The following is a 17,376-nucleotide window of genomic DNA, read 5'->3' as shown; positions in this document are numbered from 1 at the left end:
CCTATAATGATTTTTTTGTGAATGTGCCATGCAATTCATGGAAATGATTTTAAAAATAATTTTAAAGTGGGTTTTTTTTTCAGAAATAAATCAAATTTTGCAATTTTGGAAAAATGAAATCCCATTTTCAATAGGAAAGAAAAGAATGAAAATGAAAAAAATAGTTCACAGAAGTAGCAATGCGCCCTATCGTTTTGCTTAGTATTTTCCATATAAAAATTTCTACCAATTTTAATTTTTTCAAAATATTCTGTTCTGTAAAATATTCCATTTTTTTCTTTAAAAAAAGGCCAAGGTTTGTTCTAGAACTGGTTTGTCATTGTGGAAAAATATCTAAAATAATTATATTACTAGTCCCCGTTGAATAAATATTCTCCTAATTAAAAAGAAAATTGAAAGAAAATAATCAGAAACTGAATATTGATAAGAATAATTTCAGATCAGCCAAGAGTAAATTGGAGCTGGAGTGGCTGAAGCATGAAGTGGCATGCTGATGTTTAGCACATCTGGCATCTAAATACCTTGCAATGCCGGCTACAAAAGTCCCATGCAAACACCTTTTCTCACCTTCAGGTGACATTGTAAATGAGAAGTAGGCACCAGTATCTCCCTTAAATGTAAACAAACTTGTTTGTCTTAGCAATTGGCTGAAGAAGAAGTAGGAATGAGTGGATTTGTAGGCTCTAAAGTTTGACATTGTTTTGTTATTGAGTGCTGTTATGTAACAAAAAAATCTACATTTGTAAGTTACACTTCCACAGTAAAGAGATTGCACTACAGTACTTGTATGAGGTGAACTGAAAAATACTATTTCTTTTGTTTATCATTTTTACAGCGCAAATATTTGTAATCAAAAGTACTAATATAAAGTGAGCACTGTACACTTTGTATTCTGTGTTGTAATAGAAATCAATAGATTTGAAAATGTAAAAAACATCCAAAAATATTTAATACATTTCAATTGGTATTCTATTGTTTAACAGTGCGATTAATCGCTATTCATTGTTTTAATCAACATTAATTTTTTTGAGTTAATTGCATGAGTTAACTGCAACTAATCGACAGCCTTAAGTAAAACCACTTTCGGTTGGATGAAAATTACATTTCCTCTGGGAATCCTAACCAGGAATTTTCTGCACCTGAGTCTCAGTTACACTAAGGCCCCACCCTGTGAAAGGACCTCAGAGTGGCTGTAAATTACAGTCACACCCAGCACAGATTAGAATTAAGGGCCATTATATCGAAGTTTAACTGCACAGCTGCAGCTGGCCTAGCGAGTACCGGTGGGGAGCACTGGGCTGGCACCCAGGAGACGGGGTTCTCTTCTTGGCTGCTCCACTGGATTTCTGGGTGACCGCGGGCAGGTCATTACACCGCTCTGTGCCTCAGTTTCCCCATTGGCAAGATAGCAATCAGGCTGTTTTACCTCCTGTGTGAATAGTTTTGAGAGCTACTGGTGAAAAGTCCTGTATAAAAACTAGGGATTATTATTTTAACACAAACTGTTACCGTTCCAAGAGACCGACATGCTATTTAAATACGGCTGTCCCTGCTCGCCCTTACAGAGGGTTGCTTCAGGTTTGTGGGAGGCTCATAGTGCCTGTGCAATACCTGTTCAGTGGATAAACAGAGCCCTCCTTCTCCAGGGCTTCTACCCAGCGCCTCTGAGCAGCTTCAAATTCCCTGAAACCAGGCTAAGAATTGTCTTGTTTTAGCCCATGTTTCACTGATGAGCTCAGGAAACAGTTAACCCTTCACTCCCCTGCTTTTTGTATTTCGTATTTTTGAACCCCCAGGTTGTAAAGAAATGGAAGTGGCTGCAATTGCAGGGGAATCCGTCCAGTTACTGCCAGTGAAATTGCCGGAGTCTTGGGCAGAAATCACCTGGGAGGTTACACTAGACTCAGCAGAGATGTATGGGATTGTAACATTTAATAAAGGGGAACCCCCTTACCTTGGGTCATCCCCACATTTTATCAACAGAGTCACTTTCCACCCTGAGAGTCTCTCACTGCAGATTGATCCCGTTAAGAAGTCAGACAGTGGTCTCTATACCTTGATAATTGACACTGGAGGAGGCCGTGAAGACCGCACAAAGTTCCGTGTCTCTGTGTTTGGTGAGTAGCAAAGATCACGTTTTTCCCTAGTGTGTGTCACTGACGGCAGTCACCTTCCTCAGCATCTCTCACCAGGGTCTCTCCTTTCAGACCGAGTCCGGCAGACAAACATCATGGTGCTCTCTGCCCACACGGAGCTCGGCCAGTGCAACGTTACCCTGTCCTGCTTGGTGCCTGGCGCTGACAAAGTCACCTACGGCTGGTACCAAGGCACGTCCCGGATCCCGTCTGACCGGGACCATCAGCTCCCTGGGCACCAATCCCTGCTGCACGTAGTGATTAATGCAAACAGCAGTGACGCCTTCTACCGATGTAACGCTAGTAACCGAGTCAGCTGGGCCGCAGACACTGTAGATGTCAAATCATTGTGCGACTCCCCAGCCACAGGTAAATAGTCCTCAGTATAAGCAAAATGGGAGCCTGATTGGCATTAACACTGGGGCCACTTTGTTCTCCTCTAGCAGCATAAGAGGGCCTTACAGTGGCAGTCCGTTCTGTGCCCACTTGTTATGTATTTGTTAATATATTTGTCAGTCATATTTTTGCCTGAGTGAAGTTGGAGCAAGAGGCTCTGGATTCAGCCTGTAGATTTCTGCATTCGTCAGAGCTAGAATTTACCCCAGGGTCCGACACAGCCCCTGATGGGGTCTCCTGCTTCCAGTGAGATCCTGTTTCAACCGAGGAAACTTACGATTCCTTCTCAGCTCCCAGCTCAGGCTCAGAGGAAGGCTGGTTCAGTGGTTAGGTACTGGGCTTTGGGAGACCTGCGTTTGCTTCCCTGCTCTTACTCGCTATGTTCTCCTGGGCAAGACCCTTGGGCCCAGATCCTCAAAGCTATTTAGACTGCTAACTCCCACTGGCTATGGGGAATCTAAATACCTTTGAGGGTCTGGGCCTTAATCTCTCAGTGCCTCAGTGCCCTAGCTGTAAAATGGAGAGAGGGGGGGTTATTTTTGCATGGCCATGGGGCCTCGGAGCCCCAGTCTGGATCAAGAGCCCCTGGTGCTAGGCGCTGTACAGACCCAGGACAAGTGACACTGTCCCGGGGGTGCTGGGAGGATGGAAACATTGAAGACACTGAGGTGCGGATACTACAGAGATGGGACCAGAGAACTCTGGCTAGGACTGCAGTTTTCTCGCGGCAGGATATCGACACGTCACCGCGCAGTCAGGGTCAGTTTAGTACAAATCACGGGTTTGGAGGAAATGGTGAGTAAAGTCTCGCCATCCCACCCCAAATTCAGAGGGGGTCCCCTAAAATCAGAGGCCTGGCATCTTTGTCCTTCCCTTCCTCCTTCGCAGCTACCTCCTGCTAACCCCACCGAGGGGCCCAGAGCCCCCTGCAGGAGCACCGTCTGGCCAGGGGGATGGGAGAGTGAGCCTGCCCCACACGCACCCCACAGAGGCAGCTCCTGTCCCACAGGGCTGGGCCCAGCTTCCTGTTCTGGGCGGCGACACCACTGGCTCAGATTGGGTCTGGCCGCCTCTCTGTCATGACTGTGCCAAACCTGAGCTGTGCTGCGAGCCCGGACACCAGGTCACCATGCCCAGGACTTGAGCCCAGCCCCACCGGACAGGAGCCCCCACTGCGGGGTGAGTTCAGGGCTCCAACACCCCACCACTCTTCTCCTCCTCACCGGGCCGCACCACACGTTTGCCCCTGTGACAAACCCGCAGCCCCAGTTCCAATGGACAAAGCTGATCTGCACCCGAGCCTCTTCCTCCACCCCCTGCCATCGCGTCTGTTCATTTCCAGGCCCCTCGCTGTCCTACTGCGCCGTGAAGGGGATTCTGCTGCTCCTGGCCTTGGGGGCCATGGTCGCCATGACGGCAGCGACTCACGTCCTAACCAGAGACGGGCAGGGGCCGGATGAAAAGGGAGAAGAAAGGTCTGCGGCAGCAGCTGTCGCCGAGCTCGGTGGTTTACACTGATGCTGGCCCAGCTCCGTGGGTTCCACTGCTGCATTTTTAGCCATTGGTAAATCTGTCGTGTTCTCACCGAGGATTTCTGTTTCGTGGGTGTGACATACCCCACGTTTCCCCCTGTACCCACATAGACACCACGGTTACAGGATTATGACAGATTTGTACAAAGTCTGCCTGGGGAGGTATTATTTGGGAAGTTACAATCTGTTGAGCATTACTGTCCTGTTGCAATGCAAGTCTCACTGTGTATGAAGTTATGAGATTTTGCTATAGGTTGGAGACTGAAATACGTTGTGAGTCTGGGAAACCCCCACAGAGCAGCTCCTCAGAGATATCAAAAGAGTGACGGACACCCAGCCAGGCGTTAAGCAGCCGTCCCCAGGTATTCTACAGCAGGGAGTTGTAAACAAAGACAGTCACTCGGCACGTACACTATGGGGCGGCCAAACCCCAGGACACAGCATGGACTTTTCCAATACCTGGAGAACCCTATAAATGATGGGTAATTACATCATCCTGGGTGGGTTCTCTCTCTCCTCCCCCATCTCGACATCTGGCAGAAAGATCATTGGGAAGACAACGAGAAATCTCCTTGAACTCGGGGAGGGAGGGACCAAACGTGCTGTAGGATGAGAAAAAGTGTTTGATTCCAATCTTGCTTAGCCTGATGAAGTTCAGGATTTAGGATGCCGGTTTACTTTGTATTTCTTATGTAACCAACACTGACCTTTACGCCGACCACGTATAATCACTTCAAATCTCTCTCTTTAGTTAATAAACTTATTTCGATGTTTAATCTAAACCAGTGAGTTTGTCTAAAGTGTTTGGGGGATCTGCTCAGATGACAGAGGCTGGGGCGTGTCCATTACCCTTTGACCGAGTGGCGAACTTATTAATGCGCTTGTATTGATCAAGAAGGCCTCGAGCAGTGTAAGATGCACATTTCTGGGGGGCAAGGCCGGGGGAATTTGCTGGGGTCTCCCTGTATGCAGTTCAGGAGTGGCTCGGGGGAGCGTCCAGGTAACTTTGCTGGGTGCACCTCTGCACGCTGATGGCTGAGTGACCAGAGCCTGGAGGGGTTCGCTGCTCACTGGCAGAGCAGTGTAAGAGACAGATTGGGCAGGAGAGTTAAAGGGGGCACAGGGGTTCCACAGTCCGGATTACACCCTGGAGCACGTCACAGTGGGCAGAGGGCGAGGTTCTGCTATTTAGTGCTGTTGGTCCTGTCTAAGGATCCCAGGGCACTTTGCTACAGTCGAGGTGTTGGGCCTGGGGCTAAATCCAAGTGTTGGGGAATTACATTGGTGCCCTGCATTCCCCTCCAGTTTAATTAGATGCAGTGGAGGCGTCCTCGCCCCTAAACACTGTTCACTGGGGCAGAGTTGCCGCTGAACAGCTGGCCCATTCCACCCCAGAGGAGGCTGCATTTCCATGTTGGCATTTCACTCCCCAAACTTAGAAAAGCACATTGGGATTGTACGGCTTTTCAGAATGCCTGCGGTGGCCCCTTCGTACCCCAGTCTTGAGAGAGGAGATCAGGCTACAAATGAAAATGCTACCGACGGCTGGCTGGGAAATCGGACCATCCAGCACCGCGTGGCAGTGTTGTACCCCTAAGCCAGGCTGTCACACCCAGCTGGGGTGATACTAGCCAGCCCGCCTCGTGGAGGAGGGAGGGGCTGTGAACGGCCATTTAGAAAAGCCATTTCTACCAGTACAAACCAGAGCCCAGAGACACTAATGAGCCACCGACCCAGGGATGGGTGCAACCAGTGTGTATGGGGGTGGGGGGAGTGTCACAAATGGGAACAGGTTCCCTTTACTCTGCTCTCTTATAGCTGTCCCTTGAATGCAACTCCCAACACTCACTCCTGGCCCCTACTAAAAAAAAAAAATTATTTTTTGCCAGGAACAAGAATACCTGCTCTTCTAAGTAGATCTCCACGTGCTTTACAAAGTGGGTCAGTATCATTTCCCCCTCTTTATAGATGGGGAAACCGAGGCAGCGGGCGGGGACGTGACTTATTCATGATCACCCAGATGCCAAGCCAGGAATCAAAGCCAAGTCTCCTGGCCCAGGGCTCTAACCACCAGGCAATGCTGCCTCCCTTCTACACTAGGAGACTCCTGGCCTGTCCCCTGCGCTCAGTCAGAATTGTCCCCGTAAAGTCCATGACACGTGTTTGCCCCAGCACCAAACCGGGCCCCTTTCTGCAAAGCTGCCATTGCACGAGTGCGGTGATGCTGGCTGCCCAGGCAGGTCCTTTCCTAGGTCACGAACGCCCTGACCGTTACAACTGGAGCCGGTTGAATGTTTCCCATCGGAATGGGCTCTGGTTTGGTGTGGGTTCTTTTAATATAGAAAATTGGGGGGTTGGCCAAATGCAAGGGTTCATAGGAAGCGGTTGCTTCACACTACAGTTCTTTGAAGCTGCTACTTATGAGGACATTAAAAAACAAGCTTTCAAAACTCCAAATATCCTGTTGACGCTACATCACTTCCTCTGTAGAGCAACAAAACCTTCCCTCTCCATAGACCCTGCTCAGTTTCAGTCTGACACACGCAGAATCTCAGCTGCTCTGCAGAGTTCTTAGGAGCCGGACTGCGCCCGTTCAGCTGCCGGGTTTCCACCAAAAACAGTGAGGGGAATTTGCTCACCACCTGGGGGCTAGATTATCTACAGACCTTTCAGCAGGGGACTCACAAGATCCTCCTGTCCAACCACTCCGAGCTCTTTGCCCAGCTGGTCTGGATATCCGCTCTATAGACCGATTACTCCTGGCTCAGCAGCCTGTCCCGTCCTGCACTGCCACGATGCTTGGACCTCGACGGCCTTCCCTTCTCTTCCTCCTGCTGGTTTTACAGCCCGTAGGTGAGTGATCTGTCTGAATTCCAGGGCAGGAAAACACCGGTGACAAACGCGTCCCCTGCAAACCCTGCGCTTGGGTCACCATCGTAGTCTCCAGGAGCTGGGGGATAGACCAGTGGGACGCTGCCCAGACCCTGAAGAGCCCAGGGTGGCCGGGAGAGGGGTAGGCAGGCCCTGAAGAGTCTCTGGGTTTGGGGCCTGCATCCCCCGGCAGCAGGGGGCAGAGAGGTGACACTGGGAGGGAAAGAGATGGAGGGGGGGTTGGGATAACGAAAGGAGAAGCACAGAACGATGCGGGGCTCTGGGGCAGGGAGACAGGAGGACTTGGGGGAGGGAAAAGGAGGGGTCAGGAGAACAGCGTTGCAGGGAGGACAGAGGAGGACCCCTGCGAGGTGGCCATGTTGCAGCAGGGGATGCACTGAGCCCTGGTGGCTGCTCAGGGGGGTCTGCACGGATTAGTGCTTCCTGCTCCCAGCTCCCCACCCCCTGCACAGGGACTGCCGGGGCCCGGAGCGTGACCTGCACACAGAGCCGCAGCAGGGCCACCAAACTACACAGGCCACTAGAGAGGGACAGAGAGAGAGAGCCCAGCTCAGGAGGGGAGAGAGGAGGGAGTGGAAGCAGAATGGCTGATGCAACTCACTGATTAGAGTAATGGGGCTGGGGTTGCGCGGCCTGATTCTCTGAGTCGATACCAGCGACAGCTGAGATGTTCCAAGCCCGCTGGGGAATGGAGCCCTAGAATGGGCTGATCCTCCATTGCCCTGGGTGTGAAATGTTCATTGCCCTGGGTGTGAAATGTCCCCGCTTCACAATGGCGGCATTTCACACTTGCTTTGCACTGCAGGAAACGGCCCTGCAAAGTGCAGAGCGATGGAGAAGCAGGCCCAGGATCTTCTCAGCCTCTGTTTAGTTTCACTTCTGCCTGTGCGCGCCCTGGCCCCAGGCGTTACCACAGGTGGGGATGTTGAAAAACACAGAAATACTGTTCCAGCGACTGCCAGCAGCTACCAGCCCTAGGAAGGGCCCAAGCTCCCCTCTCCTGCCGACCTAAGGGCTACGGAGAGGTTGGGGCAGGACCCTGAGATGCCAGTCGCGTTTCTCAGCCCTTTGAGGTTCCCATCACAGCAGAGACCCGGCCGCTAAAGCACCTGGCAGATCATTTGCTACGTGGAGACATTGACAAGAATATTTCTGTGGCCATTCAAGGGGCTGTCATACAAGCGTCAGTCACCCTGGAGTCTATGCAGAAAAACATCTTTAAAAGCTTTTCACTGGCTATCGCACGGTGCGGGTCTTTGTCCCCATCTAGTGGTGGCACCACAAAAAAACCTCCTACTGCTCCCTGGTCTCTCTCCCCCATGTCTGATCTGGAGCCGGAGCCCTGAGTGGGACTCCGAGGAATTGCTGCGTTATAGTCATTATAATAAATAATAATAATTCCAGAAGTTTTCTAAATTGCAACTAGAGCTGATAAAAAAAGTCTGCAGAAATTTCAGCAAATTTGAAAACTTGACCATTCAATTTTTCTCCCATAATTTTTCTGTGAATGTGCCATGGAATTCATTGAAATGAATGAATTTAAATGATTTCTAGACCTTGATAATTTTTTTTTTTTTTGGTAATTTTGGAAAGTGTTATTTTCAGAGAGAAATCAAATGTTGCTATTTTGGAAAAAAAAAAGAATGAAAATTAAAAACAAAAAGTTCACAGAACCACCAAGGCACTCAATAGTTTTGCTTAGTATTTTCCATATAAAAATATCCAAAAATTGTAATTTTTTTCACAATATTCTGTTTTGAAATACTATTCAGTTTTTTGGGAAAAGGCCAAGGTTCCTGCTAGAAGTGGTTTGTCATTTTGGGAAAATATCTAAAATAATTATATTTCTTGTCCCCATTGAATAAATAGTCTCCTAATTAAAAAGAATATTGAAAGAAAACAATCACAAACTGAATATTAATAAGAATAGTTTCAGACGAGTTAAGATTAAATTATCGACACTGCAAATATTGGCTCCCATTCTGCTCCCCTTTACACAAATGGAAACGTGAAATGGTTCCTTTGAAGGGTTACTCCAGATTTACACCCGCGTGTAAATGGGAGCAAGATTTGGCCCATCCGGCATAATACGGTAAATAACAAATATAATCATTAAAAACGCTTTGGTCTGGAAGAAAAGTGCGTTCCCTCTGGAAATCTTAACTTGGAATTTTCTGGGCCTGATGCTCAGTCACACTAAGGGCCCACCATGTAAAGGACCTAGAAATGGGTGCAAATTACAGTTACACCCAATGCCGATTAGAATTAAGGCCCATTATTCCAATATTTAAATACCCAGCTGCAGCTGGCCTATAGAGAAAACCTTTAAGGAGCACTGGGCTGGCACCCAGGAGACTTGAGTTCTATTCCTGACTGGGTCACGGTGGGCAAGTCATTACACCACTCTGTGCCTCAGTTTCCCCATCTGAAAGATAGAAAGAAGGCTGTTCTAGCTTCTTTGTTAATTGTTTTGAGAGCTACGGATAAAAAGGGATATATGAGCGCTAGGGATTATTATTTTAAATCCAGCTATGGCACAATTCCAAGAGAGCGACATGGGATCTGAATACAGGTGTCCCTTCTCACCCAAGAACGGTCGCGTCATGTCAGGTTTGTGGGAGGCTCATAGCAGCTGTTCCATACCTGTTCTGTGGATAAACAGAGCCCTCCTTCTCCAGGGCTGTCTACTCAGCGCTTCTGAGCAGCTTCAAATTCACCTGAAACCAGGCTAAGAATGGTCTTGTTTTAGCCCATGTTTCACTGATGAGCTCAGGAAACAGTTAACCCTTCACTCACCTGCTTTTTGTATTTTTGAATCCCCAGATTGTAAAGAAATGGAAGTGGCTGCAATTGCAGGGGAATCGGTTCAGTTACAGCCAGTGAAATTGCCGGAGCCGTGGGCAGAAATGACCTGGAAGGTTACACTAGACTCAGCACAGACGTATCGGATTGTAACATTTAATAAAACGGATCCCCCTGACCTTGGGTCATCCCCACATTTTATCAACAGAGTCACTTTCCACCCTGAGAATCTCTCACTGCAGATTGATCCAGTAAAGAAGTCAGACAGTGGCCTCTATACCTTGCTAATTGACATTGGAGGAGGCCGTGAAGACATCACAAAGTTCCGTGTCTCTGTGTTCGGTGAGTAGCACAGATCACGTTTTTCCCTAGTGTGTGTCACTGACGGCAGCCGCCTTCCTCAGCATCTCTCACCAGGATCTCTCCTTTCAGAGCGAGTCCGGCAGCCAAACCTCACGGTGCTCTCTGTCCACGCGGAGCTCGGCCAGTGCAACGTTACCCTGTCCTGCTCGGTGCCTGGCGCTGACAGAGTCACCTACGGCTGGTACCAAGGCACGTCCCGGATCCCGTCTGACAGGGACCATCAGCTCCCTGGGCACCAATCCCTGCTGCACGTAGTGATTAATGCAAACAGCAGTGACGTCTTCTACCGATGTAACGCTAGTAACCGAGCCAGCTGGGCCGCAGCCACTGTAGACGGCAAATCATTGTGTGACTTCCCAGCCACAGGTAAATAGTCCTCAGTATAAGCAACATCGGAGCCTGATTGGCATTAACACTGGGGCCACTTTGTTCTCCTCTAGCAGCATAAGAGGGCCTTACAGCGGCAGTCCATTCTGTGCCCACTTGTTATGTATTTCATAATATACGTCACTCATATTTTTTCCTGAGTAAAGTAGGAGGAAGAGGCTCTGGATTCAGCCTGTAGATTTCTGCATTCGTCAGATCTAGAATTTACCCCAGGGTCTGACACAGCCCCTGATGGGGTCNATCCCCACATTTTATCAACAGAGTCACTTTCCACCCTGAGAATCTCTCACTGCAGATTGATCCCGTTAAGAAGTCAGACAGTGGCCTCTATACCTTGCTAATTGACATTGGAGGAGGCCGTAAAGACATCACAAAGTTCCGTGTGTCTGTGTTTGGTGAGTAGCAAAGATCACGTTTTTCCCTAGTGTGTGTCACTGACGGCAGCCGCCTTCCTCAGCATCTCTCACCAGGATCTCTCCTTTCAGAGCGAGTCCGGCAGCCAAACCTCACGGTGCTCTCTGCCCACGCGGAGCTCGGCCAGTGCAACGTTACCCTGTCCTGCTCCGTGCCTGGCGCTGACAGAGTCACCTATGACTGGTCCCGAGGCACGTCCCGGATCCCGTCTGACCGGGACCATCAGCTCCCTGGGCACCAATCCCTGCTGCACGTAGTGATTAATGCAGACAGCAGTGACACCTTCTACCGATGTAACGCCAGTAACCGAGTCAGCTGGGACGCAGACACTGTAGATGTCAAATCATTGTGTGACTCCCCAGCCACAGGTAAATATTCCTCAGTATAAGCAAGATGGGAGCCTGATTGTCATTAACACTGGGGCCACTTTGTTCTCCTCTAGCAGCATAAGAGGGCCTTACAGTAGCAGTCCGTTCTGTGTCCACTTGTTATGTACACCTCTACCCCAATATAACGCTGTCCTCGGGAGCCAAAAAGTCTTACCGCGTTACAGGTGAAACCGCGTTATATCGAACTTGCTTTGATCCGCCGGAGTGTGCAGCCCCCCCACCCCCCACCCCGGAGCACTGCTCTGTGTTATATCCAAATTCGTGTTATATCGGGTTGCGTTATATCGGGATAGAGGTGTATTTAATAATATATTTGTCAGTCATATTTTTGCCTGAGTAAAAGTAGGAGGAAGAGGCTCTGGATTCAGCCTGTAAATTTCTGCATTCGTCAGAGCTAGAATTTACCCCAGGGTCCGACACAGCCCATGATGGGGTCTCCTGCTTCCAGTGAGATCCTGTTTCAACCGAGGAAACTTACGATTCCTTCTCAGCGCCCAGCTCAGGCTCAGAGGAAGGCTGGTTCAGTGGTTAGGGTACTGGGCTTTGGGAGACCTGTGTTGGCTTCCCTGTTCTTACTCGCTATGTTCTCCTGGGCAAGTCCCTGGGGCCCAGATTCTCAAAGCTATTTAGGCTGCTAAGTCCCACTGGATGTGGGGAATCTAAATACCTTTGCGGGTCTGGGCCTTAATCTGTCAGTGCCTCTGTTCCCTATGTAAGCGGGGGAATGGTCCTGCTATTGTGGGGAACTTTCCTGGCTTCTGCACTACCCCGGTGAAGTGGGCTAGCGAAAGGATCCAAGTCCTCGCTCCCACTTCCTTTACCCAGAGGCCTCCCTGCCCTTGAGGGCTCCCCTTCCACTCTCCTGTCTGGCAGAGTCCTCGTAAACCCTGACAAGGCTGGGCCCAGGATTCCTGGGGGGCTCGACCCCCAACCCTGGTGTGGTCACCCAGGACAGGGGCTAGGGTGTCCCCACTTCGGGGTACTCTCTCTGCACTGGGCACCTCCCTGACCCACGGATCATTTCATACAATTTAAAGCAAATACAAGCTGTTTCATTAACAATTAATTTTAAAAAAGAATAAGGAAAAATGGGAAAAGTTAAAAGAAACTCATCACCCTGCTCTGTGGCCGGGAACATCACAACCAGTGTCTCTGGAACGTCCGGGCAGGTCAGTCTGTTCCTTGGAGGTCCCAGGCTCCTTCTCAGGCCCTGGCCGTGCTGCAGAGACGCTGCGGGTCGGACACTTGCTCGGGCGGTGGCCACACGCTCTCAGGCTCTAGGTGGCAGGACCCTTCTTCCCAGCGTCGACCCCGCCCGGTCGGGGTTATGATCCCCCTCCAAGTCTGGCCTGCAGGGCCTCTGGGCTGAGACGTCTCCCTGTGCTGGGCCCACTGCCCAGGGTCCCCCTCCTCTCCCCAGCTGCTCCCCGCACTCGGACTGCACACGGCTCCGGACTGCTCCAGCCTCAGCTCCGGCTCCAGCTCCACTCGGCCTCAGCCCGGCTGCTGCTGCTGCTCTGCCTCCAGCTCCCTGGGCTGCTTCTCTGGCCCCTCTGGCTCTGGTTGCTGCAGTTCTGCTCCCAGGGCAGCTCTGCTCTCACTGGGCCGTGCTCTGGCTTTGGGGCTGCAGCTCTGCTCCCCAGCTCAGCTCGGGCCCCTGCCCTCTCCTTAGCTCTGCCCCACTCTGTCTGACCCAGGCAATTCCAGTTCACCCGGAGGACGGGACCCCCCCGGCCTCCTGACTCCCTGACTAGCTGCCGGCCCTGTCAATCAGGCTGACCTGGAGCATTGGCCGCTCCCCATTGTTCCTGGGGACTGTCAGTCTCACACTCCTGATTTCCCATCGACCCCGCCCCTTTTAGTGCTGGGAGCTAGCAACCAAACCCCCCCACTGAGTGTTAGTAAGGGGGCAACAGTCCCCTTACACCTAGCTGTAAAATGGAGAGAGTGGGGGTTGTTTTTGCATGGCCATGGGGCCTGGGAGTCCCAGTCTGGATCAAGAGCCCCCGGTGCTAGGTGCTGTACAGACCCAGGACAAGTGACACTGTCCCGGTGGTGCTGGGAGGATGGAGACATTGAAGACAGTGAGGTGCGGATACCACAGAGACGGGGCCAGAGAACTCTGGCTAGGACTGCAGTTTTCTCGCGGCAGGGTATCGACACATCACCGCACAGTCGTGGTCAGTTTAGTACAAATCACGGGTTTGGAGGAAATGGTGAGTAAAGTCTCCCCACCCCAAATTCAGAGGGGGTCCCCCAAAATCAGAGACCCGGCATCTTTGTCCTTCCCTTCCTCCTTCGCAGCTGCCTCCTCCTACCCCACCGAGGGAGCCCAGACCCCCCTGCAGCAGAACTGTCTGGCCAGGGGGATGGGAGAGTGAGCCTGCCCCACATGCACCCCACAGAGGCAGCTCCTGTCCTGTGGGGCTGGGCCCAGCTTCCTGTTCTGGGCCTTGCAACCCTGTGTGCTGGGTCATGCTGCCACTGGCTCAGATTGGGTCTGGCCGCCCCCTGTCATGACAGCTGAGCTGTGAGCCCAGGCACCAGGTTCTTTTAATATAGAAACTGTCCACCTGGAAAGCGTTCAGGAAAGAGCTACACCAAGAATCTGAGGTCTGGGAAATGCACTTTACAAGGAGAGACTTTAGAAGCTCAATCTATTTAGTTTAAGAGAAGGTTGGCAGGTGACTGGATCTTAGCCTCCAAGTCTCAGTGATTTCGGATCGCAGAGGGCTCTTTAATCTAGCTGAAGAGAGCACAACGAGATCCAATGGCGGGGAGCTGGGGTCAGGATGGAAGGAATTTGCCCCTGTGTCAGATTGGCAGAGACCTCTGCAGCCTGGGGCGCGGGTTCCCAGGCGCCCCAGCCCCTTCCCCTATTGCACTCTGTGGGTGCAGCAACCGCAGAGCGTCACCCATCGCTCCCCGCATGAACTAACCTGTCACGTTTCTTCCTTCAGTTTTCCCGAGCACTGACGTCCCAGCGGGGCCAAGCAGCACAGCGACCCATTGCCACATGAAGGGGATTCTCCTGCTGGGAGCCCTGGTCACAGCCATCGTCATGGTGCACGTCCTCACCCGGGACAAAGTGAGGCTGGATTGAGCCAAAGGGCCAATGCAAGGAGCTTTCCTGGCTGTGTGGGGCGACGTCTGCATCTGCAACGGGGTCTTTTCACTCCCCTACTGCGAACGGGAACCACAGCAGCACAGCTGTCGATGGGCCTGGGTTTGGACCCATCCCTGCTCCTTTGCCCTGCCGTGCTGGGACTCAGATGGGGAGGTCGGGACTAGTGAAACTCAGCATCCAGAGCCCCCTAAACCTGACTGCGAATGGGCTGCCACCACCTCCTGGCTGGGCACGGGCTGCCGGTGCCCTGCCTCAGTTTCCCCAGTCTCAGTTTCCCCACCTGCTGGGACGGTTCACCTGGCTCAGCTCTCTGGCTGGCTCAGTAGAGGTGTTAGACCCACAATCGAGGTCTCCCTGTGGGATGGGGAGCAAGCAGATACCGGACACAGTGTTGGTATATAATACTCTAAATACTCTTCATTGATTACAAAACAAACCTTACTCACTGCACATTCACACCCTAAACATACTATACCCGAGTCTAAAAGTCAGAATGATCCCGATGGCCAGTCGAGGTTCCTTCCGTCAGGATAAGATCATAAGATGCAGGGAGCCGGAGTAAACCACATCTATATCCACATGGGACTCCGGATCAATAAATGACTCCGATTTGCAGAAATCATAGGAGTCCATTTATAGTCCATTCCGTCGCATCATCGGTTCTTTGCCTTTGTTTACTAGGCTTCTACCCACACAATTCCAGAGAGACAATCCTGGGCGGGCCGCCATGATCCGAGGCGTGCCATTTCCTCCAACTCGTAGACAATTTTACATCAGTCCAGCTGGGGTTATTTTCTCTTCTGAGGATTTTCCGTATTTTTCTCAGAACATAAAATTGTTTTTGCACAAAGAGTTCTAATGGTCCTTGACCTTAAGTCCTTGCTTCGATTGCTAGCTTGCAACGCACACAATCATGTCAAGCACGCGGCATTCATACTCAATGTCCTATAACATATTACATGGATAGATGAATCACAACGTATATTGATATATATATCCCAACACAGACGCTCAGTCCACTTCCAGGCAATCAGAGTCCAACCACACACAAGATATAGGAGCCTTTGTTCCAGCTCGGCTGAGTTCTCTGCCCCTTTTCCGTTACCCGTCTGCCCACCCCCTGGACTCAGCTCACAGTCGCTCTCCTGCCCCTCCGGGGCCTTGCGTTAGGAATCATCCCAGGTACTTCCAAGCAGTCCCCTGTCAGGGCCTTCTGTCCCCCCAGGGAGGCCCAGTCAGGCCTCCCAGTTCCAATCCCTAGCCCAGCTCCCCTGTCCCCGTGAGGGCTGTTGGGTCCCTGCTCCTTCCCTTCCATCCTGGCCCTGCTACAGGTGCAGCGGGCAGAGCTGACTGGGCTGACAGCAGCCTAGTGACCCCTCAAGCTTCCTGTGGTGTTTGGATTATGGGTTTTAAGCATTTTTCAGTGTTTATCAATTTATATATTCACAGTTCCAGGACATCGGGGGATGGGGGTCAGAAAGTAATTATTTAATGACAGACCTTGAGATGCAAAACATTAAAGCTTTATCATGAGAGAAGAAGGGGGAGGAAACATCTGTTATTGGACCAACTTCTGTTGGCAAGAGAGACAAGCTTTCAAAAAGCTCTTGTGTAGCTCCAGAGCCGGTCTCTCTGCTCCAGTAAAAGACGTTCCCTCACCCACCTTGTCTCTCTAATATCCCAGGACCGACGGGGCTACCAGAAGACAGAATACACAGCTTTGTCCTTGTCATTTTGACATGCCAGGCTGACAACGTAAACAGCCTTCAATCCAATTCTAATATTTTCTGAAGCAGCATTTTTCTTACCTGGCCTAGCTGTAAATTTGAATAATTATCATTGGAACATAAGAACATAAGAACGACCGTACCGGGTCAGACCAAAGGTCCATCCAGCCCAGTACCCTGTCTACCGCCAGTGGCCAATGCCAGGTGCCCCAGAGGGAGTGAACCTAACAGGCAATGATCAAGTGATCTCTCTCCTGCCATCCATCTCCACCCTCTGACAAACAGAGGCGAGGGACACCATTCCTTACCCATCCTGGCTAATAGCCATTAATAAAAATGAAATAGACATTTACCGATAAAACTCCAGTCCTTCCGAGTGTGCAGAAACCACAGCCGCTCTTGGATGGGACGAGAGCACTGGGGTAAAATGCGTGTGCGCAGGGTTGGATACAAGGCTGGTGGGTTCAGTCATTCCAGGTGCGTTTGTTGTTTAACAGTGAACTGCAAATCAAAAGGGAACATTGAGGGGAAACCAAGTTTCTGGGCTGGATACCCCACTGCAGCGATGCCGCCTACCTGGTCTGGCTCCGGGCTAGCCACTGCCTGTGTTTCTTCTCTTCCAGCCTGGCTGGATTGGAACGGGAGTTTGCCCCTCCAGCAAAGCCATTAAAGGAAAAGTCCAGCCCTTCCAGGGGACCCCAGTCCAAAGCAAACACATGAGTCTTCTTCTGCCCCCATCTCACGCTGGGCCCATCCCCTCCTGCCTGGGGGTCTATGTCCTCGTCAGCCTGTCCTGGGCACCTTTGATGCTTCCCCTTCTCTATGGAGAAGCAACTCCCACAGCTTCCTAGCCTGGGTCTCTCCAGGCTTTTGTCTTGTCAACACACACACACACACCCACCCACCCTCCAAGATCTGGTTTAGCCACATGACCTGCCTGACATGGAACTTAGCTCACCTCCCCAGGTGGAGAAATTGAGCAAAGTGGGTCACAGGTGGGGCTGGATGGACCCCTCTCCACTTAAAGGGCCAGTCACCCCACAAAAGCCATTCACCTGGTAACTCAGTTTTCAGTGGCGTAACGCACACCAGCCGGCCAGTCCTTTTACATCGATGTTCAATGAGGGCCTGACCCAAAGCTCACCGACCTCCATGGAAGACACCCCCTCCCCAGCGACTGCAGGGGCTTTGGATCAGGCCCTAAGGATGTGG

At 51.1% G+C, this 17,376-nt stretch overlaps 1 protein-coding gene across 4 annotated transcripts in view; it reads left to right on the top strand.

Annotated features, from left to right (window-relative positions):
• The first annotated feature begins 1,671 nt into the window (after positions 1-1,671).
• LOC117869783 (SLAM family member 8-like) overlaps positions 1,672-17,376 on the top strand; it is a 21,496-nt gene continuing 5,791 nt past the window's right edge. Inside the window, exons 1-3 of one of the 4 annotated variants that reach the window (XM_034756878.1) lie at positions 1,672-2,117; positions 2,208-2,504; positions 14,271-15,378. In XM_034756878.1, coding sequence (XP_034612769.1) covers positions 1,808-2,117; positions 2,208-2,504; positions 14,271-14,413 — 750 coding nt within the window. In that variant the 5' untranslated portion in view covers positions 1,672-1,807 and the 3' untranslated portion in view covers positions 14,414-15,378. Of the gene's footprint in view, positions 2,118-2,207; positions 2,505-3,873; positions 4,797-10,189; positions 10,570-14,270; positions 15,379-17,376 lie in introns of those variants that run through there. The other 3 variants (XM_034756877.1, XM_034756879.1, XM_034756880.1) reach the window with 3 other exon arrangements.

Source organism: Trachemys scripta, chromosome 24 (genome assembly GCF_013100865.1).
Source record: "Trachemys scripta elegans isolate TJP31775 chromosome 24, CAS_Tse_1.0, whole genome shotgun sequence".
NCBI lineage: Eukaryota > Metazoa > Chordata > Testudines > Emydidae > Trachemys > Trachemys scripta.
The sequence above is the reverse complement of the archived record's forward strand: the minus strand, read 5'-3'. Positions and strand labels throughout refer to the sequence as shown.